At 48.6% G+C, this 25,226-nt stretch overlaps 1 protein-coding gene across 9 annotated transcripts in view; it reads right to left on the bottom strand.

Annotated features, from left to right (window-relative positions):
• Lpin1 (lipin 1) overlaps positions 1-25,226 on the bottom strand; it is a 112,742-nt gene that overhangs the window by 17,974 nt on the left and 69,542 nt on the right. For all 9 annotated transcript variants that reach the window (XM_076833084.1, XM_076833085.1, XM_076833093.2 and 6 more), the window contains 11 exons: positions 22,004-22,133; positions 19,599-19,905; positions 18,787-18,880; positions 18,025-18,215; positions 16,053-16,146; positions 15,136-15,205; positions 11,698-11,790; positions 8,218-8,297; positions 3,313-3,439; positions 1,783-1,931; positions 1,248-1,334 (listed from right to left, as the gene is read on the bottom strand). In XM_076833084.1, coding sequence (XP_076689199.1) covers positions 1,248-1,334; positions 1,783-1,931; positions 3,313-3,439; positions 8,218-8,297; positions 11,698-11,790; positions 15,136-15,205; positions 16,053-16,146; positions 18,025-18,215; positions 18,787-18,880; positions 19,599-19,905; positions 22,004-22,133 — 1,422 coding nt within the window. The remainder of the gene's footprint in view (positions 1-1,247; positions 1,335-1,782; positions 1,932-3,312; positions 3,440-8,217; positions 8,298-11,697; positions 11,791-15,135; positions 15,206-16,052; positions 16,147-18,024; positions 18,216-18,786; positions 18,881-19,598; positions 19,906-22,003; positions 22,134-25,226) is intronic.

Below are 25,226 nucleotides of genomic sequence, written 5' to 3'. Positions count from 1 at the left end.
GCAATCCACCAGATCCTCCATTGCAGGATCATAAGGTCCTGGAGTAAGTGACTGACTGGTGCATGATGACCCCAACCATCTGCCACAGGACCACAGGACCGAGCATTCACAGGCACTCCATGAATGTTGCATAAATGGAAGAATATGGGGCGGGGAAGACTATTTATTTGTCTGTGTGCAAAATTCCAGAAAGAGCTCTGTCCAGCTAAACAACTCCCCACACCTCATTACCACCCATGTGGACCAGGGGTAAGCACATCAGGTTGGGAACACCGAACCTGAGATGCCCATCCGGACACTAAATATGTGATGTCCTCGCCTTGCTCACCCATGGAAGACAGGGCTCTCCTGACTCAGACACACCTCCAGCTCTCACTGGATGGAGAACAGAAGACACTGGAGGGAGAGGTCCCACTCATGTTGGAGACTCTAGTCCACAGAAAGCTAGAGAAGGTGTAACTATGTGGATCAGAGGCGAAGTCCCAGCAAGCCAGGATGGCAGGTGGAGAATCACTGAAGGGTTCCAACCCCTGGAGGCAAGCGGAGCAGAAGCTGTGGCCTTGGAGCGAGGCAACCAGGGTTTGAATGAGTCCTGCCCATTAGCAGCTATTTGGACAAATCATTTGAACTTTTCAAGTTAATTCCCCTTATACTCACACAGAAATGATATTACTTGCTTTTCAGAATTACTATAAGATCAAGGGAAGAAACACACGTGCCCCACACGATGGCAGTTTGAAAACCAGTCACCACTTGACATCCCAGGTGTAGGCCCCAGCAGTGAGCATTGCCATCCCACTCACTGCGCACTCCACAGACCAGGTGGACACGGAGCACACTGCAAGCTGACTTTTAGGACAGCACCTCATCTAAAATTTGCATGGAGTCTGCAACTTTTTAGCCCAGAGGTGATCGCTTGGCACACATCGCTTGGTTACTTTTGACTTTCCCTGGTTGAACTGAACCCCAGTCCCTCAGCTAACACTGCCACCTTCTTCTTTCTCCTAGCAATTTTTGACTCACCTACACTTTCTTTCTTGCTTCATGGTCCTGACCCAAGTATGGAACTGTCAGGACTCTTTGTGCAACTTAGGATTCTCCACCCCCACTCTCCACTCCCACTGCCCTTTCTCGGGTTAGGTCCCCCATCTGCATAAGTCACCCCATGCCTGGCAGGAAAGATTGAGTTCAGAACGGTGCATGGGCCAGCAATGCCAGGAAATGGGAGACGAGCACTCTGTACTTACTGGCTCACTTTATGATACAACTTTGCAATGCCCTGGTGGGTCCAATCCTTCCCAAGGGTGGGCAAAATGTGGCCAAGCGTATCTGATCTAAATAAAGACAAAGATGAGAAAAATAACAAGGTAACTACAAAGGGATTTTAAAAACCTATTCAAATTCAACACACCATTCATACCTCATTAAAAAATATGAACAAGACCCAGGACACTGTGGATACAAAGCCCAAGACTCAAATCATCAAGTAGACTGGTCAGAACTGGGTATGAGCCACAAGAGGGCGCCTTCAGTCTGACCACAGGCCAAGAGCTAGGCTTGCTAAATTCAAGTGAAGAGGCACTGACCATTCCACAGAGGCCTTCTCCAAAAGCATCCAGGTCAGCAACCAAGGCAGAAAGACGGCACCCCAAGGAAAACCACCCCTAGGCCCTACAGACAGCTGCTGAGGCCCAGGAGCTGAACTCTGGAGTCCCACCAGGCTCCCGAGGAGGAGCATGAAGTCCATCTGGAGACCAGGCTCCCACAATGAAGTTGTCTTACCTCGTTATGGTGCCGTCAATATCAGAAATGACGACTTTATCATCCCAGTTCCACAGATAGATGGTGCCTTCACAGCGACAGGTGCCTTGATACTGTGTGGTGACACTGAAAACCACGTCATTGGGGCCATTCTTCAACTTCAAGCTTTTCTGAAAAATATGAATAACTGTGTCTGCTTGAGAGAAGGTCCAGGGTGAGGGACATGGGCCTCTGTCTGTGAGAAGGAAGCCAAAGTTCCAAAAGCAATCACAGCCCTGGGCCACCGTGAAGTTCCTCTCCTGCTGCTTGTTCTTGGTCTTTCTGAGACTGGACAGGAACCTGAATCTCAGCTCCCAGGCCACACCCAGCACAGCATCACCCACTTCCCATAAGTATCCTGCTTCCAAGGGTAATTCTGACATGATCCAGTGTTTCTGGACAGGGCTACATGACAGGTCATGAGCCTTGGCAAGATAAACTGTAGTTACAGAAGAGACATGTGAAGGTCCTAATATGGAGACACAAATCTAAACCAAATGTGAAAATGTTCCCTAAATAACCATGTTTTTAATGCTGATTTAAAATGTGTTTTTAATGGTTATTTTACTGACACAAATTAGGAAAAAAAAGGCTCAGTTATCAGTCATTATCAGCCACAGAATATAGTGGTGACCTAAAGAAATCATACTGAATTCAGAAAGCAAAATGAACTTTTGGGAGTTCTGAGTCTCTTTGCTGGGATGCTCTGGTGCATGCTAGCTGACTGCAGACCCACAGGGCTGACTTCAGGTGTCCCCCAGATTGCTGGCAGGAGCCTATGTCACACAGTAACTTGCAGGCCACAGGACCTCATCCATGGCTAACATGGGTACCAGGGCCTAAACTTTTCCCATTAAATACCATAACTAAGACTGCTCCCCACTAAGTCAAATGCAAAAGACTCTATTTGCAAAATAGCACGGATATTTGCTCTCTGAATGGTCATGGTTTGAAATAGGATTCAAGGACAGAAGGGGCCTGATTAAAGCTGGGCTACACACACACACACACACACACACACACACACACACACACACACACTTTCTCACAACTCTATAACCAGATGATGCCCTTGCTACCTCATGTTCTCTCCATCCCATCACCTCTCCTAGATTTCCACCAATTTAAGAGATGCATTTGTGTTAACAAACATCTCTCTTAAGCAGCCTGAGAGATTTTCAGAAGTCTATTAGTCACTGATGTCTTGGGATAAGGGAGCTCAATCAGGGTGCCTTCTGCTGGGTCAGGAAAAAGGGGAACTTGAGGGAAGTCATGAGGGGGCCCACCTCAACAGGTGTCGGCGGAGTCTGGGTGGAAATACGCAGTATCCAAATGAGGGGTGTGATGCTGCCAGAGGGCAGCAGATGCACTGGGGCAGGAAGGGTGCCACAAAGTACAAGTGGGAACCTGAAAGTGGGAGGAGCATCCGAGCCTTCATGCAACCCCAGAGTCTGAACAACCATGACCCCCGAGGACTTGGAGACACAGCCACCCTGAGTCCGAGAGACTCACCAGCTGCTCCGACGTGAGCCGGAGAGTCTTTTTGTAGCTGACGTTAGACAAAAGAGGGAGGTGGCTCGCACTGGAAGGCTTGGCAGCTGCATGCTCTTCGTCACTGGAGGATGATTCGTGCTTTATTCTGGAACACAGTGATGTAATCACAAATTAGAAAATGCATCTGGGCAGCCATTAAAAATGCATTAGCCTAAGTCGATGACTCAGTCAATTGGGTCTCTCCGGAGAACTGTCCTGGGTGGTCATTTACCATATGGCATTAAATTTGTCAATGAACCCTCGCTGCACCCCCCCCCCATTCATGTAGCTCGCTCCTGCATTATTCATGCGGGGGCCACACTGCTCATTCACTTGCCTACTTTCTAGCCGCCACCACTCCCTCTCCACCAGCACATGCTCACTCCTGATCAGCAGGGTCAAATCCCTCCCGACCTAGGGACGCTGACACTCTTTTGCCTCTCTTCTCCTCCCATCTGAGGGGCAGGCCAAGCCCTAAGAGTCCAAATCCAACAAGTTCAACTTCATCTGTTCTCTGTATCTACCTCTCCAAATATGAGTCTACACAATTAGGGCACTTCTAGGACCTCTAAACAGGGGCCAGTGTAACAGGGAAGGCAGGCCAGTTCTCCCGCTGCAGGACCCCAATGGTCACCACACAAGCTGCCAGAATCCACAGCCAACGCCCCAACTTTTCCACACACTCCTGTTGAGGGAGGGGGAGGGGGTCAGAGGAGCAGGGAAGAAATCAGTTTATAGAAAGCAGATCAGTAATTTGCTGTTCCCTAGATTAAAATCCTGCCACGACATCATCTCCAACCCAGTAATATCAGCTCTGCCTCCAAGGACCGCGATCTTTAAAAGCATCTTGGTGCCACATGAAGTGCTTAATAAATGCCTTAGACAGAATGTCAAAGGCTGAGCACTCCCAGCAGGCCCATCTGACCCCTCACACACCTATACGCAAGACTCCAACACACAGAGCTCCACCCAATCTCCAAAGTAAGCGCCGACTTCTCTGTGCCAATGTCCAGTGGCCTACTGCCTCCCGTCCTCCCTGCATGCTCATTTGGGAGGCAGTACTGGAGACCCGATGCTTCTCTCCACCAGGAGATGTGAAGGACACTGCCACACAGCACCCTCTCAGTGGGCAGACCGGGCTCTGCTGTTCCGAGTGAGCTGCCCCTCCCCAGGCACAGGCTCAGGAGAGGGTCTGTGGGCTTGTGGCCATGACCTGACTCACCCACCCACACTTCTCCACACTACTGAGCACTGACAATGCAGCAAGTGACCTGGCCCCAGCGCTCCTAGTCTGCGTCCATCCCAGCCAGGGCTGGAAATGTAGACTTGGTGTCTCTGAGACAAAGTCCCAAAGAGTAATTCTGATCAAAGGAGACAGAGAACACAGGCCAGCGCCCTGCCTGATCCATGGCAGCTGGGCCACTTGTGGGTGGTGAGGGGAGATGGCACAGTGCTCAGAATCGGAGGGACCCAGGTCTCGAGCCTGAGTCTGAGGCTCAGCACCTGGACAGGTCACTTCTTTGCTTTCTGGTCTTTCTTCCCCATAGCCTGCCATGCGGAGAATACTGCCTCCCACCCTCCCCAAAACTCTAGAGCACAGGCAGGGAGCCGCCTGGAGAATCAGCCCCAGGAAAGGCCTCAGCAGGGGAGGATTTCTCTCCAGGCCTCAGTCAGCTATCTGTTAAAGGACACCCTTCTCCAAAGTCCCTTCCCTTCTAACATCTATGGATCCTGTGGACAAACCAGCTCTGCCCAGCCAATAACCTGGAGGCTTTCCAGCGCGGTAGACTCAGTCCTGGAGTCAGCCAGGCCTGACAGACATCCTCGTCAGCAGCAGGAGGACAAGGCTATGGGCCCTTACTGACAAGGAAAATGTTTATGTTCCAACCAAACAGTTTGGACTGAAATGAGATCCAAATGTGAATGGAAGCTCTTGGTGAAAACAGATTGATGTGTGCCTCTGCCGGGAGGAGGAAGCCGCAAGGGGAAGAGCTGTGATTTCCATCTGCTGCTTTAAAAAAAAGCCACGAATTCACGCAGCATACCATGTTTGAAGGAACATGGAAAGGAAAACACAGACACGAAGCCTAACGGGAGTTGTACAGTTGGCTGCCGGCACTGCCAGCCCAGGGCGAGGAGACGGTGGTTTACAGCTGCCGCCTTCCGGCCCTCGCCGCCCTTTGCCACCCCGCAAGGAACAAAATGCCTCCCATTCAGAGTCCCCACGCCCCTCCGGCAACGGCTCATTAAATGTTGCTTGCGCTACGGAGCCTGCAAGCAACAGCACAATACAACAGGCTCCCACCACTTGGAAATCTGTGTTCAGAAGAGAGGCTGGGAACGGCCTCAGAGTCAGCCCTCATCACAGCATACATTTTTCAAATGGTGTTTTAATTATTTGTACGGTGACAAGCTGTTTGCTCAATTATGGGACTTTGGGGACTGTTCTGTCACTCAAGTCTGTCAATTAGGAAATCATTCCAACACCTTTTTTTAAGTTATCTGCATGAATCTAATAAGCAGACAAAAGTCTAAGATGCCAGTATAAAGTAAAAGATTCATATTTCTCAAGAGAACTTTAGTCTTACTTATTCTGAAATCTCAATTCATTGCACAAGAGTTAAAACTTTTCAGGTTTGATAAAGAAATGTTTGACTAATTCAGAACGATGAAAGGTCCAACCGCGTCTACATAAAGGGAACAGCATTTCTCGTCAACAGACAAGTGTGACTGCATCAGACAGTGAAGAGAGCCGTCACAGCTCAAGGAACTACAAGCTGATGACAACTGACAACCCAACTAGGAAGAGCTACTGAAGTGTCCTGATGGCCTGCCACCCTCTGCCTGCCCAGTGTCCTCCTGGGGTGGTCCACACCACAGCCTGAAAGGGCAAAAACTGCAGTGGTGACAACAGTGGGGACTCTGCCAGTGGCTGTCCCCACCGGTCCCTTCTAACTCACCTCAGGATGGGTCTGGCTCATGGGTGGCACCACAAGAGAGTGGAAACTGCATGGCTCTAGACAGATACACACCCCCCAGGTGACCACAGGCTGGACCAGGGGCTTGTGCATTCTGGTCACCTTGTCACGAAGCTATCATGAGTGAGCATTAGTGAGTAGGAAGAAGGCAGGTGCTGGGGTCGTGAGCGCTGAGTGGGGGGCCTGGAGGGAGAAACAGGTACTGGGCCCACTCTTTCCCACTCCACAAATGGAGATGCTGAGAGGTGGGTATTCATGTGGCAGAAGGCCGCTCAGAGGCTGACAACGCCCTGCTTCAAATCCTACTCTGGTAGCTTGGTATTTAGAAACCGTTAGAGGGACAGAGGGGGCTCCTGAGAATTCCAGGAAAACAGGGCATTTCCAGTGCAGCAAACCCTCTGGTTCAAGTGCTTACATCATGCAGCTTAGTACCCTTGCTTGTGTCCTCTCTTTGAAGGCCGCCACCCCCTGCGCCATCTCCTCCCAGCCCATGGGGGCATCAACCCCCAATGGCACCTTTGCTCAGATACATGAAGTACTCTGCCTGAGGCCACGCGTGAGCCAGGATTCCTAACCAGATCCACCTGACTCCAGAGGCTGCTGTCCCTGCTGGTCTCCCACAAGAGGAGCCACTTGCTGAAGATCTCCTGGCTTCTCTCCCGGTACTGGACACACCCCTTCTAAGGACAGCCATGCTCTGCTGGGGCTCCGTCCTGAACACACCTGCCTTCACCCTTCCAAGCTCGCTCTGAGCCAAACTCTTGGAAAGCAACCAAATCATTGTGCCTGAGAGCCTGTCCCCAGGGAAAGAGCCAGAGACAGAAGGTGAGGGGAACAAACAGCAGCCCCCACACCCCAAGCCTAACACTAGGGTCTGGCTGAGTCACAGGAAGGCACAGAGCAACAGAGTCCAGGTGGAAACGTACCACAGCTTGGGGTGCTACCAAAAAAAAAAAAAAAAACAGCAGTTTCCCTTCAAGAACATCCCAGCCAGATGAGTCCAGCCCCTGGACAGTCACATCCAAAAACAGTTGTCCCTGGTCCTGACTGAGTACTCTGTCCACCTTATCCTTCTCCACAGAGAACAAGGAAATTAGAACATTCCCTGCTTGTCACCAACATGGCTTCCCACTTCCAGCAAATAATTCCAGAAAGAGAATTCTCTGTTTAAGACTCTGACAAGAAGTCAGGACAGAGGACAGAAAACTAAGCCTGCTTCTCCCATAAACCAACCGACACACAGGGAAATCCCATCAGTGCAGCAGCATCCACAACAGGCCTACTCCAGGCAGACACTGGCTGGCCTCCAAGGACTGTGCCCACAGCTCATCTCTACCCACAGAACAAGAAATGCAGTTTGGGTTTCTCACACACAGAAAGGCTGCAAGGTGAAGTAACAGGGATACTACCAGTGTGGACCTCCTAGTATCAGCATGTCGATGTGTTGTGCCTCAAATTCCTACAAAGCTTAAGTTGAACACAAAACATCACTAACTGTGACCAGCATTGTTAAAACCTAATCTCTCCTATGTAAGTTAATAGGAATCAGCACATATTTAAACTGTACAGAAAGGGAAATCCTTCAAAAGGGAACTTATTTTCCCATCACCGTGAATGCTCACCCGCCATCACTATCACCACATCACCATGGTGATGTTGGAGGATCACCACATGCAGGGCCATGAGCAATGCTCTAGTTTTGTTGTCTTATCTCAGGGTCACGTTGACCTTGCAAAGACTAACAGGAAAACCAATCTACATAATTTTCACTGAGGGCATCATAGAACTGGGCTAAGACCCAGGTACAAGGCTTGAGCCGCTGTGAAGCCTTTAGCATCCATGCACATGTGCACAGCCCTGGGTATGGAAAGAAGGGGCCACACCCCAACAGGGCACCCGCCTGTACCTGGTGGCCATGGTCAGCTGTGACGGCTGCTCTCCAGTGCTGTGGCCCTTTCCAGCCAAGCACTGCTCGGGCTTACTATCCTGGAGAAGAAGAAAAGAAAGTCAAGAAAAACCTCTTGCACTAAAGCTCACATTCTGCCATGGGCTCCTGAAGGACAGGCAGACCCCCAAGGTGGTCCTTCCCAGGGGCACACACCCAGGGATGGCCCAGGAGGTTCTGGGTGTATTCATTTGGGCAGGTCCCAGTTACTCCCTTGCTTATATGATTAAGCTGAGAAATATTTTTGACAGAAATGAGTGTTATCCATAAGTGTTCATGGCACAAAACCAAACTCCATCATTGCCGCAGCGTATGCAAACGCTTTTATCAAGGGCTGCTTGGATTCCTGTGGGCTTTCAAAATATTTTCTTTAAATTGCCAATAGAAATGCTTGAAAACGTTTTCACACCATATTTTGCTTGGGGAAAATGTTGAAGCATCTTTCTCTCTTTCAATACTACAGTCTTAATAGGAAATGTTCCTGGGGTATATTGGGGAGAGCCTTAGATCTCTAAGAAAACTCCAGACCCCAGGCTTTTTCTCTCACTTCTTTTGGGACAAGTCATGGAACTTCTCAGAGCCTCATTTCCCCATCTGTGAAACGGGTGTGATTACTGAGGCCCAGCACTGCAGTGAAGACTGAGAGAGGTACTATATACACAGCATCAACCCCGATGATGGGCAGACACCAGCCCCGGAGACTTCCCACCAAGTCAGACAGGGCCAGACAGACATGCCAGGGGACACAGTGAGACCTCTTTATCAGTGGTCCTCTGGCTAGGAGGCAAGTTAATACTTCCACTGCAGCACTTTAATAAAGAAAAGGAACAACACAAACCCCATCACCAGACACCCTTCCCCACATACAATGCATATAAATTTGTTTTAAATACACGTTAATTTTTTTATGAATACACAAAAAACTGATATAATATACCCAGTTATTTTTTAAGGAAACTTTGCCACTACAACTAACAATTTTTATTTAGTTTACTTGTGTTAAATAAGTATATTTCTGCTTTTTTTAGAAATGTTTAATCCAATAAATGCTCCTTACTTCATACTAGCATTCCCTCAATTACCATCAGTAGAAACAGATAAAATAAAGAGGTCTTTTAAAATATTCTTCTATCTTAAATTCTAGAATATTCTGCCCAGAACTGCAGATGTAGTTCAAAAAAGTATTTGCTTAACATGCATAAAGCCCTGGGTTAGATCCCCAGCACCATGAAAAATAAGTAAATAAATAAAATAGAACATTCTACCCTCTAGTAAGAAAATTGGAAAGCCCTTCACACTTCTGATTCCCCATGGAAAAGCATGTATTAGCTTGTTTGTAGCCCTCAGAAGTAAAGGGATTCACATTAAAACTCAGAGTGCTAACAGAAAATGTCAAAGAGCGCCTCAATCTGGATAAAACTCTTCAATAGAACTTTTGCCTTTGAACAAATGATACATTGAGTCCGATGGGTTTTCTTTCACTAGTTAAATAATATCATGATCACTACATGCTGCATTCCAAAGGTGATCATCATTCCCTCAACAATTACTACCAAAGCCCCAGTCCAATGTGGGCTCCAGGACTGCACCCCAGAGTCAAAGTTATGCATGGCCTCGCCCTTCATGAAGCTTAGGGTCTACCAGGAAAAAGACATGCTATTCAACAGTCAGACTACTAAGTGTATAATTATAAACTCTGATGCAATTTATGAAGGAAAATCTCATAGGCAAGACTGCGAGAACAGAGAATGGTAGAACACATTAATCTGCCAAGGGAAACTTGATCAGCTGGTTAAATAATAGCAAGGGAGTGTTGAGGGTCCTATATTCTCTGGGCAGAGAAAATAACATGTGCAGAAGCCCTGGGGTAGACCATTTACTTTTAGCAGTTCTATTAAAGCACAGAAGGCAGGAGGAGAATGGCAAAGATAAGGCTGATGAGCGAGACAGAAGAAGTCAAGTATGTGGGTCTGGAAACCTCAGTCTATAAGCAGGGAGCAACATCAACTGGACCAGTATCCTAACTAGAACAATCCAGCTACAGGACAGAGAACCAAGAAGTGAGGGCGGGAACAGCTACACAGACTATTTGAGAGATGACAGCGGTTGAGACTTTTGGGGTGGAGATGCAAAGAAATGGATAAACAGGAGAGGCATTTATGATGGTAAGCCAAAGGGATCGAAAGGGGAGCGAGAGAAAGGAAGCACCTGGCCCATGAACAAACAGTGACACCATTTTCTATCTGTGGCTCCAACGAAGGAAGCGGTCTCTAGCGTACTAGGAATTCCATTTTAGAAATGAGTCTAAATGCCTTGAAGCTCCCCCGTGGAGGTGTCTGTCTGGTTGGCCACTCATAAACAATCCAGGAGGGACAAGGCACGCCTGGCCGGGAGATGAAGATGGATCTCCAGATGCAGGGATGGAGGGCCAGGGAAAGCAGGGGCTATAAGCAGAGGAGAGGCCCGGGGACTATTCTTGAGGACCTTCAGAGAGGGCCAGCCAGGGGGGAAGCCACTGGATCAGGAGGAAAGCCAGGCCGCTCAGCCAGAGCCAGCGCACAAGTGCCCACGAGGCAGCTAGGAGCTGGACGCAAAGGATGGCAGACGTGGAGGGAAACCAGAGTTGCGTCACCTAGACAGCCACCTCAGGGGACAGATGGAGAGAACCAGGTCACTTTTCTGAGAGCACAAGAGGAAGGAAGGTACCGAAGTTTCTTAATCAAATTCTCACATTGAAACCCTTTTTACAGATTGGACATGAGGTTTCTGTGAAAGAACAGACTCCCAAGATGACCAGACAGGGCCTGAACAACTGGAAGGAGGAATGTACTACTTACTGATGGAGGAAAGACCACAGGTGGATCAGACAGAGGGGAGTCAAAAACTCCACATTGAACCTGTTAAATCTGGGGCATCTATAAGACATACCTGAGTGGAGAAGTAACACGGGCAGCTGGTGTGCAAATGTGGAGCTCGGGGAAAGAGTCCCACTAGAGACGAGTCTGCACAGGCCAGCAGGGAGACAGCATATAAAATGAAACCGCCTTGGGGCTGGGGATGCGGCTCAGTGGCAGAGCTCCTGCCTGGCATGGGCAAGGCTCTTGGTTCAGTCCTAGCACCACAAAAAGAGCCAACCGGAAGAAATCAGCAAGGCAACGGATCTCTCTGGAGAGCAGGTGCAGGGACAAGGGCTGAGGTACACCATGCCCCCAGCAGGGAGTGACCTGACCAGGCTCCTACCTGACAGGTGACAGATGCAGATGGCAACCGCCTCTGCTCATTCCTCACCCTCCGTCCCACCCTCCCTACACCCCAAATGGCAGAGGCAGCTTGTGAGAACTCAGAGTGGCAGCTTATGCGTGCGGACCTGATGTAAGCACATGGAGACAAGCTTCACACAAAACCAAAACCTGCAAAGGCCGTTTTGCTTTCTGTGCTTACCTCTTTGATCGTGGTGTTTCTTCCCCTCCAAGAAAACCACCATCTTCCTCCCTTTTTGGGCATCTTATCCCTCATGATAGATTCCACAGTGGCCTGTTTTAAATGGATGGTGACATAAATAATGGAACCAAAAAAAGATCAACTTAGCAATTTCAAACCAAAAGAAACAGACATGCAAATTAAAGATTAAAAAAAAAAAAGTCAGAGAGAGAACAACATACTAATTGTGAATTTAAAATTTTAGAGAAGCAAAACCTAATGGTGTCCAAAATTACAGGAAGGTAACTTAAGCATGAAGACTTAAGAGGATGTTAAAGAAAAAACAAACAACAAATAAAATACAACACAAGAACAACAAAAAAGAAAGCATTAAAAAATCATTAGTGATTAGTAAGACCAGAAGTTTTCAAACTAAAGTGGCTAATTGATTAAGATACTGTTACATTCAATATGATGATTATAAAATAAAACATGAAATGATTAATATGGTACAGGATAAAATGATCTTAAACAAAAGGAAAAATTCCCACGACTTTTTAGTACATGTCAGTTTCCAAATTTTGACAAACTGAACTTAGATGCAAATGATTTAAAATCTCAAGTACTACAAAGAAAATTCACATTGACACCCTAAACCATGGAAGTTTGATGGGGAAGATTAAATATGAATTAAAAATCTTCTAAGTATTTCCAAAGAATAGTATCTTAAGGCTAATTCCAACACCCAAATAAATGTTATCTCCCTTCCCTTCCTCAGTTTACAGAATTTTGAAGTAGCTGAGACCTTAGCTAGGAACATAGAAAGATGATCTGAAGTCCTTTAGCCCAGCAGGAAGCAGCCAAGTGGAAAGGGAATAATCCACAGGGTTGGCCTGAAGTCTGCTACTTTTCGCTGTCTAAAAGATCCTGATCTGACTCCAAAGAAGCCCTGATATACCAAGATGTAAGTCATACATACATCAGTCATGAAAATGATAATGCATAAAGACATCAATACCCTGTCCCCCCAAACTCACCCATAAATATAACAAACCTCCAACTGAGGGGGAAAAAAAAAAAGGAAAAGAAACTAACAGTGTGATGCTTCAGATGCAGACACACTGATTCTAAACTTCATTTGAAAACAAACAAAAATATCCAAGAAAACACTTATAAGTAGAAAAACAAGGCACAGTCCTCCAGGCTATTAAAATGTATTTGAAAGCTACAGTAATTTAAAAACGCAGTGCTGATCCATAAGTAAATACATCACTGGAACAGGAAACCTAAAATTCAGAGTTAGCAATAAATTTAAGTGCATAGAGAAACTGAGTGTGATGGAGTTGGGACTGCCAATCAGAGGGGGAAGGTTATTTAATAAATGATATCAAAATAATTCAGCCTTGTCAGACCCTGGGAGCTTGATTTCAGAGAAGAAATCAAGTCTCAAACCAGCCTCCCCTTTCTTTCCTGGCAAAGAATCCAAAACTCGATACTCAAGAACCAGGCTGCCATAAAGCGCTGGGGAGGCGGAGACGATGGCAGCCACCCCAGGTCCCACAGGTGAGTTCCGGAGGATGGGCCCTGACCGGCTGTGCCTTTCCAGTCACTCCACCACCTGCAATACTGGCCTTGGGGGAGCTGGAGCCTGGGCCAGTAAGACACGAGGAAGCTGCCCACCCTCCCTGCTGTGGATGCTGCTGTATAAGGAAAGTACACAGCAATCATGCCATGACGGCAAAGGAAAAGCCAGGGACATCAGAGAAGAAATCAAGTCCCAAACCAGAACATCTAAGACTCTCATTATGATAAGAATTATTATCATAATAAACCCATATGATTTAGGCCACTTTTAGTCACTGTGCTTTCTACAGTGAAAAGTATCCTGATCCAGTAACCACTTGGGGGAAAAAAACTGGTTTGGTTCCCAAAACCTCCCTCATTCCTCTCAAAATAAAATAAGATGGGTCAAAGATTTAAAATACAGTACTAGAAGAAAATATAGAAATGGGGAAGGCAGACCATTCCAACTGATACAAATCCCAGCAGCCATCAAAGATAAACTCCACAAGTCAAAAAAACTACTGCCTAAACCTGTTCAGTGTTCATATCACAGGACTAATTTAAGTTTTACAGCCATGTGTATTTATTTTCCTGTAAATTAAATTAATTAACTATATTTCTATTGCATTGGTCTTTTTTTCTTAAAAATTTGCAAAACTTGAGAAATTTAACATAAAAATTTATCCCAGGCCATGGATACCTTGAGAAATCTGGCAAGGACAACATAAAAACCACTCTGTTGATCATACCTCAGAGTCCACAAACACACACACACGTGTGCACAAATACACCACCACACACACGTACATAAACACATGTGCATGCACATGCGTACACACATATGCACACACATGCAAGTGTGCACGTATACACAGGTATTGCATACATGCACACATATGCATGTACATATGCATATACACCACCATGCACACACCCCCATACACGCATTCATGTACATGTGTGTGCACTCACATGTACACGTGTGCGTCATGCATAAATGCACACACAGTATGCACACGTACATACCAATATGCACACTCATCCATTCACATACACACATGTATAAGCATATATATAGGTACACATATAAGCCTATGCACACACATACATGTGTATGCTGGCGCATGCATACACATACATACATACAAGTACACATATGTGCGTGTACAGATGTACAGACCTGCACACATGCATGCACACATAGAGAGATGGGCATATAAACACACGCACACACATTGAAGGAGCAGTACAGACTCAACAGTAGGATTTGACCTCCAGGACCTTCGGCATTAGAACTTTTAGACTACAACACCTCGGCCCCATCGAGCACCAAGGATACAAACAGATCTAAGATGTCATCTTACAGCAAAAACAAAGTATAATTCAGTAGGCAGACGTAACGTTAAGAAAATTCACAACTTCAGGCCAAGTGTCCAGTGGGCTTCCCGGGGCAGGCTGAGCACACCGTGGGCTCACAGGTGGGATCTGCCCTCCTAACTGGACCCTTCCCTGCAGGACTCACCTACTGTCACATGCAGGCTGCGAGCTGCCAGGTCCTGGGGGGCTCTGGCCCTGAAGACCTGGGTCTGATATTCTGTCTCCCTGCACTAGCCCCTGCCTACTGCCACCCACCCTCACATGGCTCTGCCCGCTGACCACCATATGCTCCTTCCTACCCATCATCCTCGTCTGCACTGCCACAGTGGGAGGTCTGCCGTGTAAAGAACGGGAAGGTGTTCAGGGTGCAAAAGGGACACCTGGCCTGCTCCCAGACTTCAGGAGAGCACAACATAACTATCAGTGAGGATCTAAAACAAATGTTCCATTTCAATCCCACCCCACCCCACAACACAGCCATTACTTAGTGCCCCATTTCTTTGTCGGGTTACAGCTCACCTTTGGCAAAGGTTTCTGGAAGGCCTGCATTGCCAACAGTAGAGGTGCTGCCGTCGTCCAATTATAATATCTAACAAAACAATGAGAAAGTTGTCACTAGACCATGCCCAAACCTAAAGTCTTTTTTTCCTTTGGTACTGGGGATTAAACCCAAGCGTACTTCACCACTGAGCTACATCTGTAGCCCTTCTTATTTTTTGAGACAGGATCTCACTAAGTTGCTCAGGCTGTCCTTAAACTTACAATCCTCCTGCCTCAGCCTCCCAAATTGCTGGGATTATAGGCAGATACCACCACACCCAGCTATCATCATGCCAAGTGATGATAACTTTCCATGGAAAGTTCTGGAATGCCAGTGAGCCCTCAAGGAGCTCAATACTGCTGCTCCCTTCCTGTCCTTTCCATAGACCCCAGCCACACTGGCCAGCAAGGGGCCCAGCTGCAATCATGGCAGCAGGATAAAAGCTAGACCTGATGTCAATGACACTGTCAAGTCCCAATGAGTGACTGCACCAAGCACCAAATGCTGGGGGAGGGGAACCAGGTAGTCTACATTAATCAATAAAATGTCCACAATTTCTGCTCAGAGAAGTCCACAGAGACACCTGCACCTCCCTTGACTTTGTATAATGGCACTTTTGAAAGGTGGGCTACTCAAGGTCCCAGGCTACAGATTAAACTCCACAGCTTTACACCATCAATTATGAAGTCCAGTGCAGATGAATACTGAAACCCACAGGCCAATCATCACCTCGACCTATCAGCTACGCAGGAACATAGAGTCTGGCCAACAGTGAGGACACACAGGACACCTGACAACACCTGTGTTTCATCTGCTTTAAAGCTTAACATCCAGGTGTCTGCACTGGCGGGAACCACGGGGCCCGTGTCAAGCTGCTGCCAAGACAGGTACTCACTTATTCCCGATCTTCACCACAAGATTGGGGTCGTCAATGATAGCAGGGTTGTCCACAAACTGCTGATAGGACACGGCTTGCTCCAAAAACGCATCTATAATGGCATTTGTAAGGAATAAACAAGAAATACAAAGGGAATTGGGCCCTCACTCATTCACAAGTATTTCCAAGAGCAGAAGTCTCCACTGTGCACACAGCCAGTAGAACAGAAAAGGCTCCCATGCTTGTTTGGGGCAGTGTCTGCACTGACATAAAGGAGCCTGCAGTCGAGCCTGCAGGTGTGGAAGATGTGTGTCCTCCTGCACACATGGGAGTGGTGCGTGTGCTTGCACAGAGGGGCATCCACACAGGCAATCTGATGGCTCTGCAGGGCTGGGAAGCCAGGCTTCAGCTTAGTCACCCCTGTTGCTAATGGGGCAACTGACTCCTCTCCCCAGGCCTCAGCCCCTCCTTTGCAGCACAGTAATGAGGACAGCTTCCTGGGGGCTCATGAGGAAGGACAAGGTCATGCGAGGAAAGAAGAGTCACCGATATGGGCAGCTGTGGTGCTGGAGCTGTCGTCTGTGGGAAGAGGGGTGATGGTGTGAGACCCAGTGCTAACTGTGCCCAGCCTCAGGGGAGAGGCAACACCACTGTACCCAGGGCAGCAGGACCAGGAGGACACTCAGTGAGGGGCTGTGGCCTGAAACCCTGGCTTCCACTCAACTTTTAGTTCAGCTGGACGGTCCCTTGGGCCTTGACCAGGGGTCTGACCATCTCCCTGGCCCTGACCCATACCCACACCTTCAAGACCCAGCAGACACTGAGAATCACCTCTGTCCATGGGCTAGCTTGGTCATGAACAGCAACCCAGGTTGGCCAGAACACATACCCTCAGAATCCTGAGACCACAGGGTCTCTCCTCAGAGCTCCTGACCTCCTCTGCACAGACAAGACATTCTTGAGCTCCCACCCATGAGCCACCTCAGGTGACCCACCTGTTCCATTGCTGCTGTCCCCTCCCCCACCAGCTGCATGTGTACTGAGGAGGGGGTGCCAGCAGAACACTGGCCACCTCATGCCTCTAAATGGTCCCAGGAGTGTGCTTGTCCCATTGTGACCTCAGGAACACACTGGGGTTGGCTATTAAATGTGTGATCTTAAGAAGACGCCACGGAGCAGCAGAATCAAGCCCATCATGAAGGACCAGCTGGTACAGGGGCCAGAACAAGGGCCCCAATCTTTATGTGAGAAGAAATTTTTAAAGTCTAGAAGGGACTTTAGGATGAAGATGGGTCTAGGATGGTTTCCCTGGGCAGGAGAGAAAAGTGGCGTGGCTCTTGCACGGCAGGGCCTCCACCCCATGCCCTGCTAGAAACAGCGGCCACGGGACAGAAGAGAGACCCGTGGTGGTGGAGGGGCAGTGCTGGCAGCTGGGTCACTAGACTCTAGTAAGAGTCATCAGCAGACAACTGCCGGCAGGAGCGGAGTGGAGGGGGTTCCTGGGTGTCCCACCATGTAACTGTCACTAGGAAATCACTGTTTGGAATACATCGGATGCTATGAATTGACCGCCCAAGCCTGCCCTAATGGCGCCCTTCACCCCGCTGGGAAGCATCTCCACTCTTCCTCAGACAGACTCACCCCTGAGCCCTCACCACCTTCTGCACACCTTCCCCTGCGCCTGCTCTGAGAAGACCGCCGTTTCCCCAGACAGCGGGCCCCTGGAAGACAGCTTCGAAGGGCTGTCCAAGGCACAGGGACACCAGAGGTTCTCAACAAACACATATGATGACTGACCCCCAGAGCCTGTTGTTGCCCAGAGCCATGTGTAACCCACAGCACCCCAGGGTGAGCTGATGGCCTGCCAGGAACTCTGGGCAGAGCAGCAGTGAGTGACTCGGCCAATCCGACCACAGCCAGAGGCCAGCTGCCTCTGACATGACCCATCACAGCAGCCCACACCTGGGCCTTCTAACCACGGCCACAGTACCTTTCGTGATTTCCCGGTGGTCACTGAGGCCCCCACAGAGGGAGATGGCAATGGATGGCAGGTCCCTCAGGCCGTCCGAGGTGCTCTCCATGCCACTGTCAGCGCCCGAGCTGCCCACAGACTGCGGGGACTGGTTGGCTGACCGGGCTCCGTTGTCGCTGGTGTGTTTGGCGAGCGCAGGAGGGTCTCCGCTGGAAGAGGGAAAGCTGCAACTGCCGAGGGTTCCCCTCCTGGGTCCCCCCGCAGCACCACATGACCCCTCAGGACAGGCTTGTCACTACAGCGCCCAAAGGTAAATGAACTGCCTTGAAGAGAAAGCACCCGTTTGCCACCTGTTACTTTCTCCCTGTAGCCCTCCCAACCCTGGGAGGGCGCATAATTCTCGACTCTCGCCCTCCCAGACACGGCCCTCCCTACAGCCCAGGAGAGCTCACACTGGGTCCCCAGGACCACCAGAAAATCTCCCCGGGGAGGGGAAAACAGAGCTGCCAGCTGCTCTTACTTGGATTGTGGCCACTGGATGCTGAGACCCAGCTAGCCCCTGACTTCACTGTGCCACCCATTCCCAGCCCCCAGCCTCTCACCCTCATGTCCCCAGAAGGTGGGGGTGCCACAGGCCCACACAGGTCGAGCAGGCCAGGCTGCGGCTCCCACTGCTGTGCTCGCCCACTTTCCAATCAGGCACCGTCAGCACAAGCAGGACCCACACAAACTAATGCTCAAGTTATAGAAAACGAAAGGAGGAATTAAAGGAAATTTTACTTTTTGGGAAAATACAGGGCTGCCACCTCAGGATCCATGTCTGTGAGGTCGTCCAAGTAGACGCCATCAGCACCGAGATGTCTGCTTCGTTTATCTGAAGGAACAAATGGAAGCAGTTGGAAAAGTGCTCTCCAGAAACCACCTTGCGGAACACACCTCCAGGAACAGCATTTGAGCACAACGTGTGGATGTGTCCCTAAGTACCCAAGAACTAGAGTAAGAGGTGCAGTGGGCAGCCTCGCTGCAGGGCCAGCTGCCCAGGTCTGCACCAAGGCTCCAGCTTGCCCCACTGTGCGGTCCTGATGGAGCCCCATGGCTGCACTCAGCCCCAACCCCACATCCAGAGAGAGCCGAGTTGTCCTGAGCCCTGGAGGCACTGGAGCCATCACAAGATCATCACTGCTATTAATGACCAACACTTTCATAAAGCACTACCCGTTAACACCCCAAGACACAGCACCCTAACTTGGGGCATGGCCAATCTCTGTGCACCATGACTCCAGACTTCCTCTCCCCAGAAACTGCACAGAACTGCCTGGGTGACGATGAGGATCGACATCATCGCCACTAACAGGCAACCAGGGGAGCACCTCAGATTCCCAGATAGGAATGCTCAGTTAGTAGAGTCTACACAACTACTCTGAAATCTGTGGTCCCCAGAATTCCCAGGTATTGAGGATGAGGGACACTCAACCTGCAGACCCAGCAAAAAAGCACAGATTAGATGCTAAGAACATTGTGATTCATGTCTGCCTCGAGGCATTCTGAAGTGAACTCTGGGAGGAAGGAATTCAGGTACCCAGGCCTCACACCTCTTTTCCTGGAAGGAGAGTCCGTCTTGCTTGCAGTGGGCACTGCACTGGCAGCCGGGGCCTTGAGTTCTTCCGCCATAGGCAATGGCGGGGCTGCTGCTCCCAAGGCCTCTAGGTCTTCTTCATTGACAAACTGCATCTCTGCCGGAGGCTTATTCTGGTCTGAAAGAGGCCCTCTGGCCAAAGTTGGTGATTGGTCACTAAAAGTATCTGAAGATTCGCTGTGAATGGTCTGAAAGTGAGTTTTATCACAAATTTTTCTACTGCACAGTGGGCTGGACTCTTTCATCTTGTGTGGAGAAGATGACTAGACCAAAACAGAGAGAGAGAAGGGAGAGATTTGAGAACAGGTCCAAGCATGAGCAAAGAGAAAAACTGAGTTCCCAAAGGGGAACAAGCCATCTGTGGCAGAGACTTAAACCTCGGGATTCACCCAGGGATTTCCACACCTGCCCAGAGGCCTAGAAACCAAGAATAGAAGTTCCAAAGTAAATGAACTTGCATATACAACATCAACTGCCAAAAAGAAGTAAATGAGATCAGTAATGGCCAAGGAGTAGAAGCAACCCAAGGTCCCTCATCCTCAATACCTGGGAATTCTGGGGACCTCAGCAAAATGAGAAGCAGACTCACACAATGGGATATTTTGCAGTGATGAGAATAATGCATTACAACTACTCAGAATGATAAGGATGCATCTTGCAAAACTAATCTCTGCTACTGCAAGACAGAACACTCATCTTTGTGGGATGGAGGGGTCAGTATGGCTCTCCATGCTGCTGGCCTGGTCCTGCCTCTCCCTCTGAGAGCAGGGCGCCTAGATGAGCTCACACTGTGAAGACTCCCTGAGCTCCCACTTGGGATCTATGTATTTCTCTATGCCTGTGTTACATTTCATTACTAAGTTCATCCCTAGATCACAAGTGAATAAGTGAAGATTTGGGGGCTGCTTGTTCAAATGGGAGGGGAAATCTCATTCCTGATTCTACTGCACTTGAGATTACCTGCTGTGGAAAAACAGGACTCAAACAAAAACCAAAATGCCATTTTCAGGCTAGGAAGGGAAGGGAATGCAGTTACTCTGCATCTGATCTGCAATGTCTACTACAGACAAAGCCACAGATCTGTGATTACAACTGTAGAAGTGACAGGTCTGCACGTTCACACTCTGCCTCAAGCAACTACAGACAGACATGAATTTGTAAAGCTCGCTGGCTGGGTCACCACTACAGCTCATGGGCAGAGAATCAGCATTTATATAAAAGCTAAGCACAAACAAGAAAGGGATGGATCCACAGCTTTAGCCTTAACAGACTTGCTCTCCAAAAAGCTGCCCACCTGACGCTGCAAGGAATGCCTCCAATCTGACTCATTCCTTCCTTCACAAGTGGTCACTGTGGTACAGGAGGCTATGACCTCTTCCAATGACCTCAAGTTTTTGGTTTTGGGGTTTTTTTATTTAAGCTGGAAATACGGTAGAATTCGAAATATTTATAATACATTGGAATACAAGAAAAAAATTCTTCAAAGAAAAGACTGTGTCCATTTCATACTTTTAGAAACCCATTTGTTGCCACTCCTGTGTACTTGAGGTCAACCAACTACATTGTGCAGCTAGGGAATCAGGCTAGGTATGTGGCACAAACAAGGAGGAAGAAAGCAAATATTCAAAGGGCTTCTGCAAGCCACACACTCTGCACATAGTATCTCTTCTAATCTATGGTCTTGTCTCATCTTACAGGTAACAACATGAGGCTACCTTTCTAGAGAGTGGTGGAGTGCGGAGTGAGCTGACCTCCCAGGCCCTCCACCCCATGCATTCAGCTGCTTCTCTGCCTGCTGTTCAAAGAGTCAGATTCAGAGCTCTATCAACAACGAGGGTCCAAAAATATTTACCACTTAAAAATCAAAGCCTGAGAATTTCCTGGTTAATGAGGCTCACAACCTAGTGTCTTATTCCACATCTGCCTGAGGGACACAGGAACACATGGATCCTGGCCCTCACAGCTCACTCAGCCCTTGATTCAAAGGGCTCAGCCTCAAGTGTCTCTTCCTGTGGTGCTTCTCCCATCACCACTGACCTCGCAGAAGTAACGCTGGGTGGGACTTTCTGTTTATGGCTTCTAGACATTGTGGTTTCTGTATAGGTTTTTTTGTTTTATAATTTGATTTTAGTTGTACTATAAATTGAAGACCCTAAGAGAGATCCTGTATGTTTAAAATATATAAATGCAAGACTCTTTTATAATGTTGGTAATGCATAAAAAAGCAATTCTGCTATTCAATGTGGTTTTGTTGACTAATATCTTCTATGGTTATGCTTTGCTGTGATGTGACATTAATTCCTCATCATTAAACTTAGGTAGAAATCCTCAGTGTGGGGCGGGATAGAGGGGAAGACTCACCTTTGCTGCCTGTGGCAGCTCTCCCCAGAGCCAGAGCATTTCTAGGTTGCTCTTCAGTGCTGACCTGTCGGTCGACTTACTGACCAGCTCAGAATCACTTTTAGGCGTTGAGGGTCGGGAACCTGAAGGACTTAAAAAAAATAAACCCATAATTTAGATAAGGAAAAAAAATTTCCATTGCTTTTTGTCCAGGTCTGTGGTTCAAATAGCCCAGAAAATGCACCCAACACTGTCATTCTCTATGGAGCATAGCCTCATGACAATTCCTGATTTAGCCACCAGGGGTCCCGCATCTGTCTCCAGGTGTGAGTGGTCCCAGGGGGCAAGTCTTAGGACCCTGCTGCCAAGCAAGGTAGACAGTGAGAAATGGCAGTAGCGAGAAAAGGAACATTGAGAAAGAGAGAAGCAAAAGTAAAGGAAACAAGTTCATTCCTCCACCAAGACCACCATCCTTTCACACCCTGTCCTGGGCTTGCCTCCCTGACTCCTTCCAAATCAAGTGTCCTAACTCCCAGACAGCTGCAGAGGATCCTGGCCAACTCTGACATTACACTGAATATTGAAAATATTTACAAATCTGCATTAGTTCTGAAAACCAGAGAAACTGTATCATGTAGCAATTTCCACAGAGAAACTCTATAACAAGGCAGGAGCATCGTCTCCCAAGCTCTCTTCCAGGGACACTCCCAATTTGCTAAGGCTCCTTCTGCACTGACCTCACACCACTTCACTCAGGCCAGCCTCTAAGTAAGTGGCTGCAACAGGCTGTTCCCTCCAGGTTTTCTACATTTTTACTCCTAACACCTGAACAAAGTTTTACTTCTGTCCAACCAAACTGGATAAAAGAATCAAATATGTTCAAGATTCCCATAGCACACTAAATAACACAGAGACAAGAAGAAAATACCATTTACTTAATTCTTGAATTATTCCCCTGTATCATTTTTCTCCAAGGGAAGATGGCAGAGTCTTTAAATAAAGCAGGAAACAAAGAGACCACAACTTCCCCTCACATCTCCTTTCACAGACCTTATCTAGCCTCCTCAGCAACCTCTCATTGATGCGCACGGTCTCCTTTATCTGTCTGAGTTAGAGTTCAACTCCAGCTGAATAGAAACACTTTCCTGTCAGTAAAGGAGAGCTAATGACGGTATGTAACTTGTGGCCAACAGAGGTGTTCCCTGTGGCTAACCGGAGGTCCTTTAGTCAACTCATTTGCAGCCAACACACTGAATGCACTCTTCCCACTGAGGTGCACATAGGCTGGAACCTCCCACCTTGGTGCTGGCTGACCAGTGAGTTTTCCAGGTGGCACAAGCTATGGGGCAGCCCCCACATTGCAGTTCATCTTTCTATGGGGAGGAGGCTTCTAATAAATCACACTACAAGGCTTACACCATGAGACAGTGGAAGTGTATGTGTGTGTGTGCACACGCACTCACATGCACACACACGCGCGCGCACACACACACATACACAAAACCACACACACAGTTATACTCTTAAGAAAGCTGTCCATGAGGAGGAATCCTGGGTGGGGAGGGCTCGCTGCCCCTCAGCATCCTGCTTCCTCTCCCTCTATAACTGTGCTTTCCTCTCCTGGCATTCATGTGTCCGCAATCACATGTTCACACCACTGAAACGAAAAAGGGAGGGCTGTGGCCCCTGAGTCCACTTCCCTGGGGCCCTCACGGAAGTCCGCCTTGACCAGCTTCCTATTTAAAATCTCCTCCCTTCTACATTACACGCGAAATCTACTTACATTTTGTTCTCAGTTCTTGGGAACAGCAGTGGTCTGACCCACAGCACTGAGGTTGCTCTAGAGCAGGGCTCAGCTAACTGCTCCGGTCAAGGGCCCAGTGCAACAGGCTGTGGGTCACATGGTCTGCTGCAAATGCTCGATTCTGGATTCTGCCACTGCAGCACAAAAGCAGCCCAGCCCAAATGCAAATGGACTCGCTATGCTCCACAGAACTCCACAGAAGCACAGGGCAGACAGGACTAGGCCCTGGGCTGACATTTGCCAACCTCTGCTCTAGAAGAATGAAGACGCTGAACATGGTGCCAGAGGCCCACCCCAGCTCTGTGGCCACTCACACTCCAGTCCTTCATGAAAGCTACATATGGAGGGAGCCCATGGAGGCACTGAGGTGTATGAGTCCTGTGAAGGTCATAAGCTGGAGGCACCTCCTTCAGGACAAATATGACACGACCATGAACACTGCCCTGCTCCAACAGACGCTGCACACACACACACACACACACTCTCTCACACACAGAGCCCTGCTCCAACAGACGCTGCACACACACACACAGAGCCCTGCTCCAACAGATGCTGCACACACATAGCCCTGCTCTAACAGACAATGCACACACACACCCACACACACAGAGCCCTGCTCCAACAGACGATGCACACACACACACACACACAGAGCCCTGCTCCAACAGATGCTGCACACACATAGCCCTGCTCCAACAGATGCTGCACACACACACCCACACACACAGAGCCCTGCTCCAACAGACGATGCGCACACACACACACACACAGAGCCCTGCTCCAACAGATGCTGCACACACATAGCCCTGCTCCAACAGATGCTACACACACACCCACACACACAGAGCCCTGCTCCAACAGACGATGCACACACACACACACACACACACTCACACACACATAGAGCCCTGCTCCAACAGACACTTCACACACACATACATACACAGAGCCCTGCTCCACAGACGCTGCACACACACACACACACACACACACACACACACACACAGCCCTGCTCCAAAAGACGCTGCACACACACACACACACACACACACACACACTCCACAACCAGCAGAGGGCACTGAGGCCCATGGAAGAGGAGCTGGGGGGAGACAGGCTGAGGTTGAGTGTGATTCATCAGAATTGTGATTCTAGAATGGCCCCTTATCAAACATCACACTTAAAGTAAAGGGTTGTTCAAAAAAGTAAGCCTACAAGGTCGCTGGCTAGCTGGCTAATTTGCAAAAACAAGGCGCTCATCAGCCTGCACACTTCTCAGGACTTCCGCCAGCCCCAGGTGGGCTGTCAGCTGTAACTACCCAGACCTGACCTCATTTTAAAATCACCTTTCTTCTTCACAACAGCCTCTCAATAAAGTGCACCCTGAGGCTTGGCTCCTTAATCAAAAAGAAAATAGGTTTCTCCTTGTAGAAACTCCCCATG

The sequence above is a fragment of the Callospermophilus lateralis genome, chromosome 14, assembly GCF_048772815.1.
Source record: "Callospermophilus lateralis isolate mCalLat2 chromosome 14, mCalLat2.hap1, whole genome shotgun sequence".
Taxonomy (NCBI): Eukaryota; Metazoa; Chordata; class Mammalia; order Rodentia; family Sciuridae; genus Callospermophilus; species Callospermophilus lateralis.
Note: the sequence above shows the minus strand (reverse complement) of the source record. Positions and strands in the feature narration are given on the sequence as shown.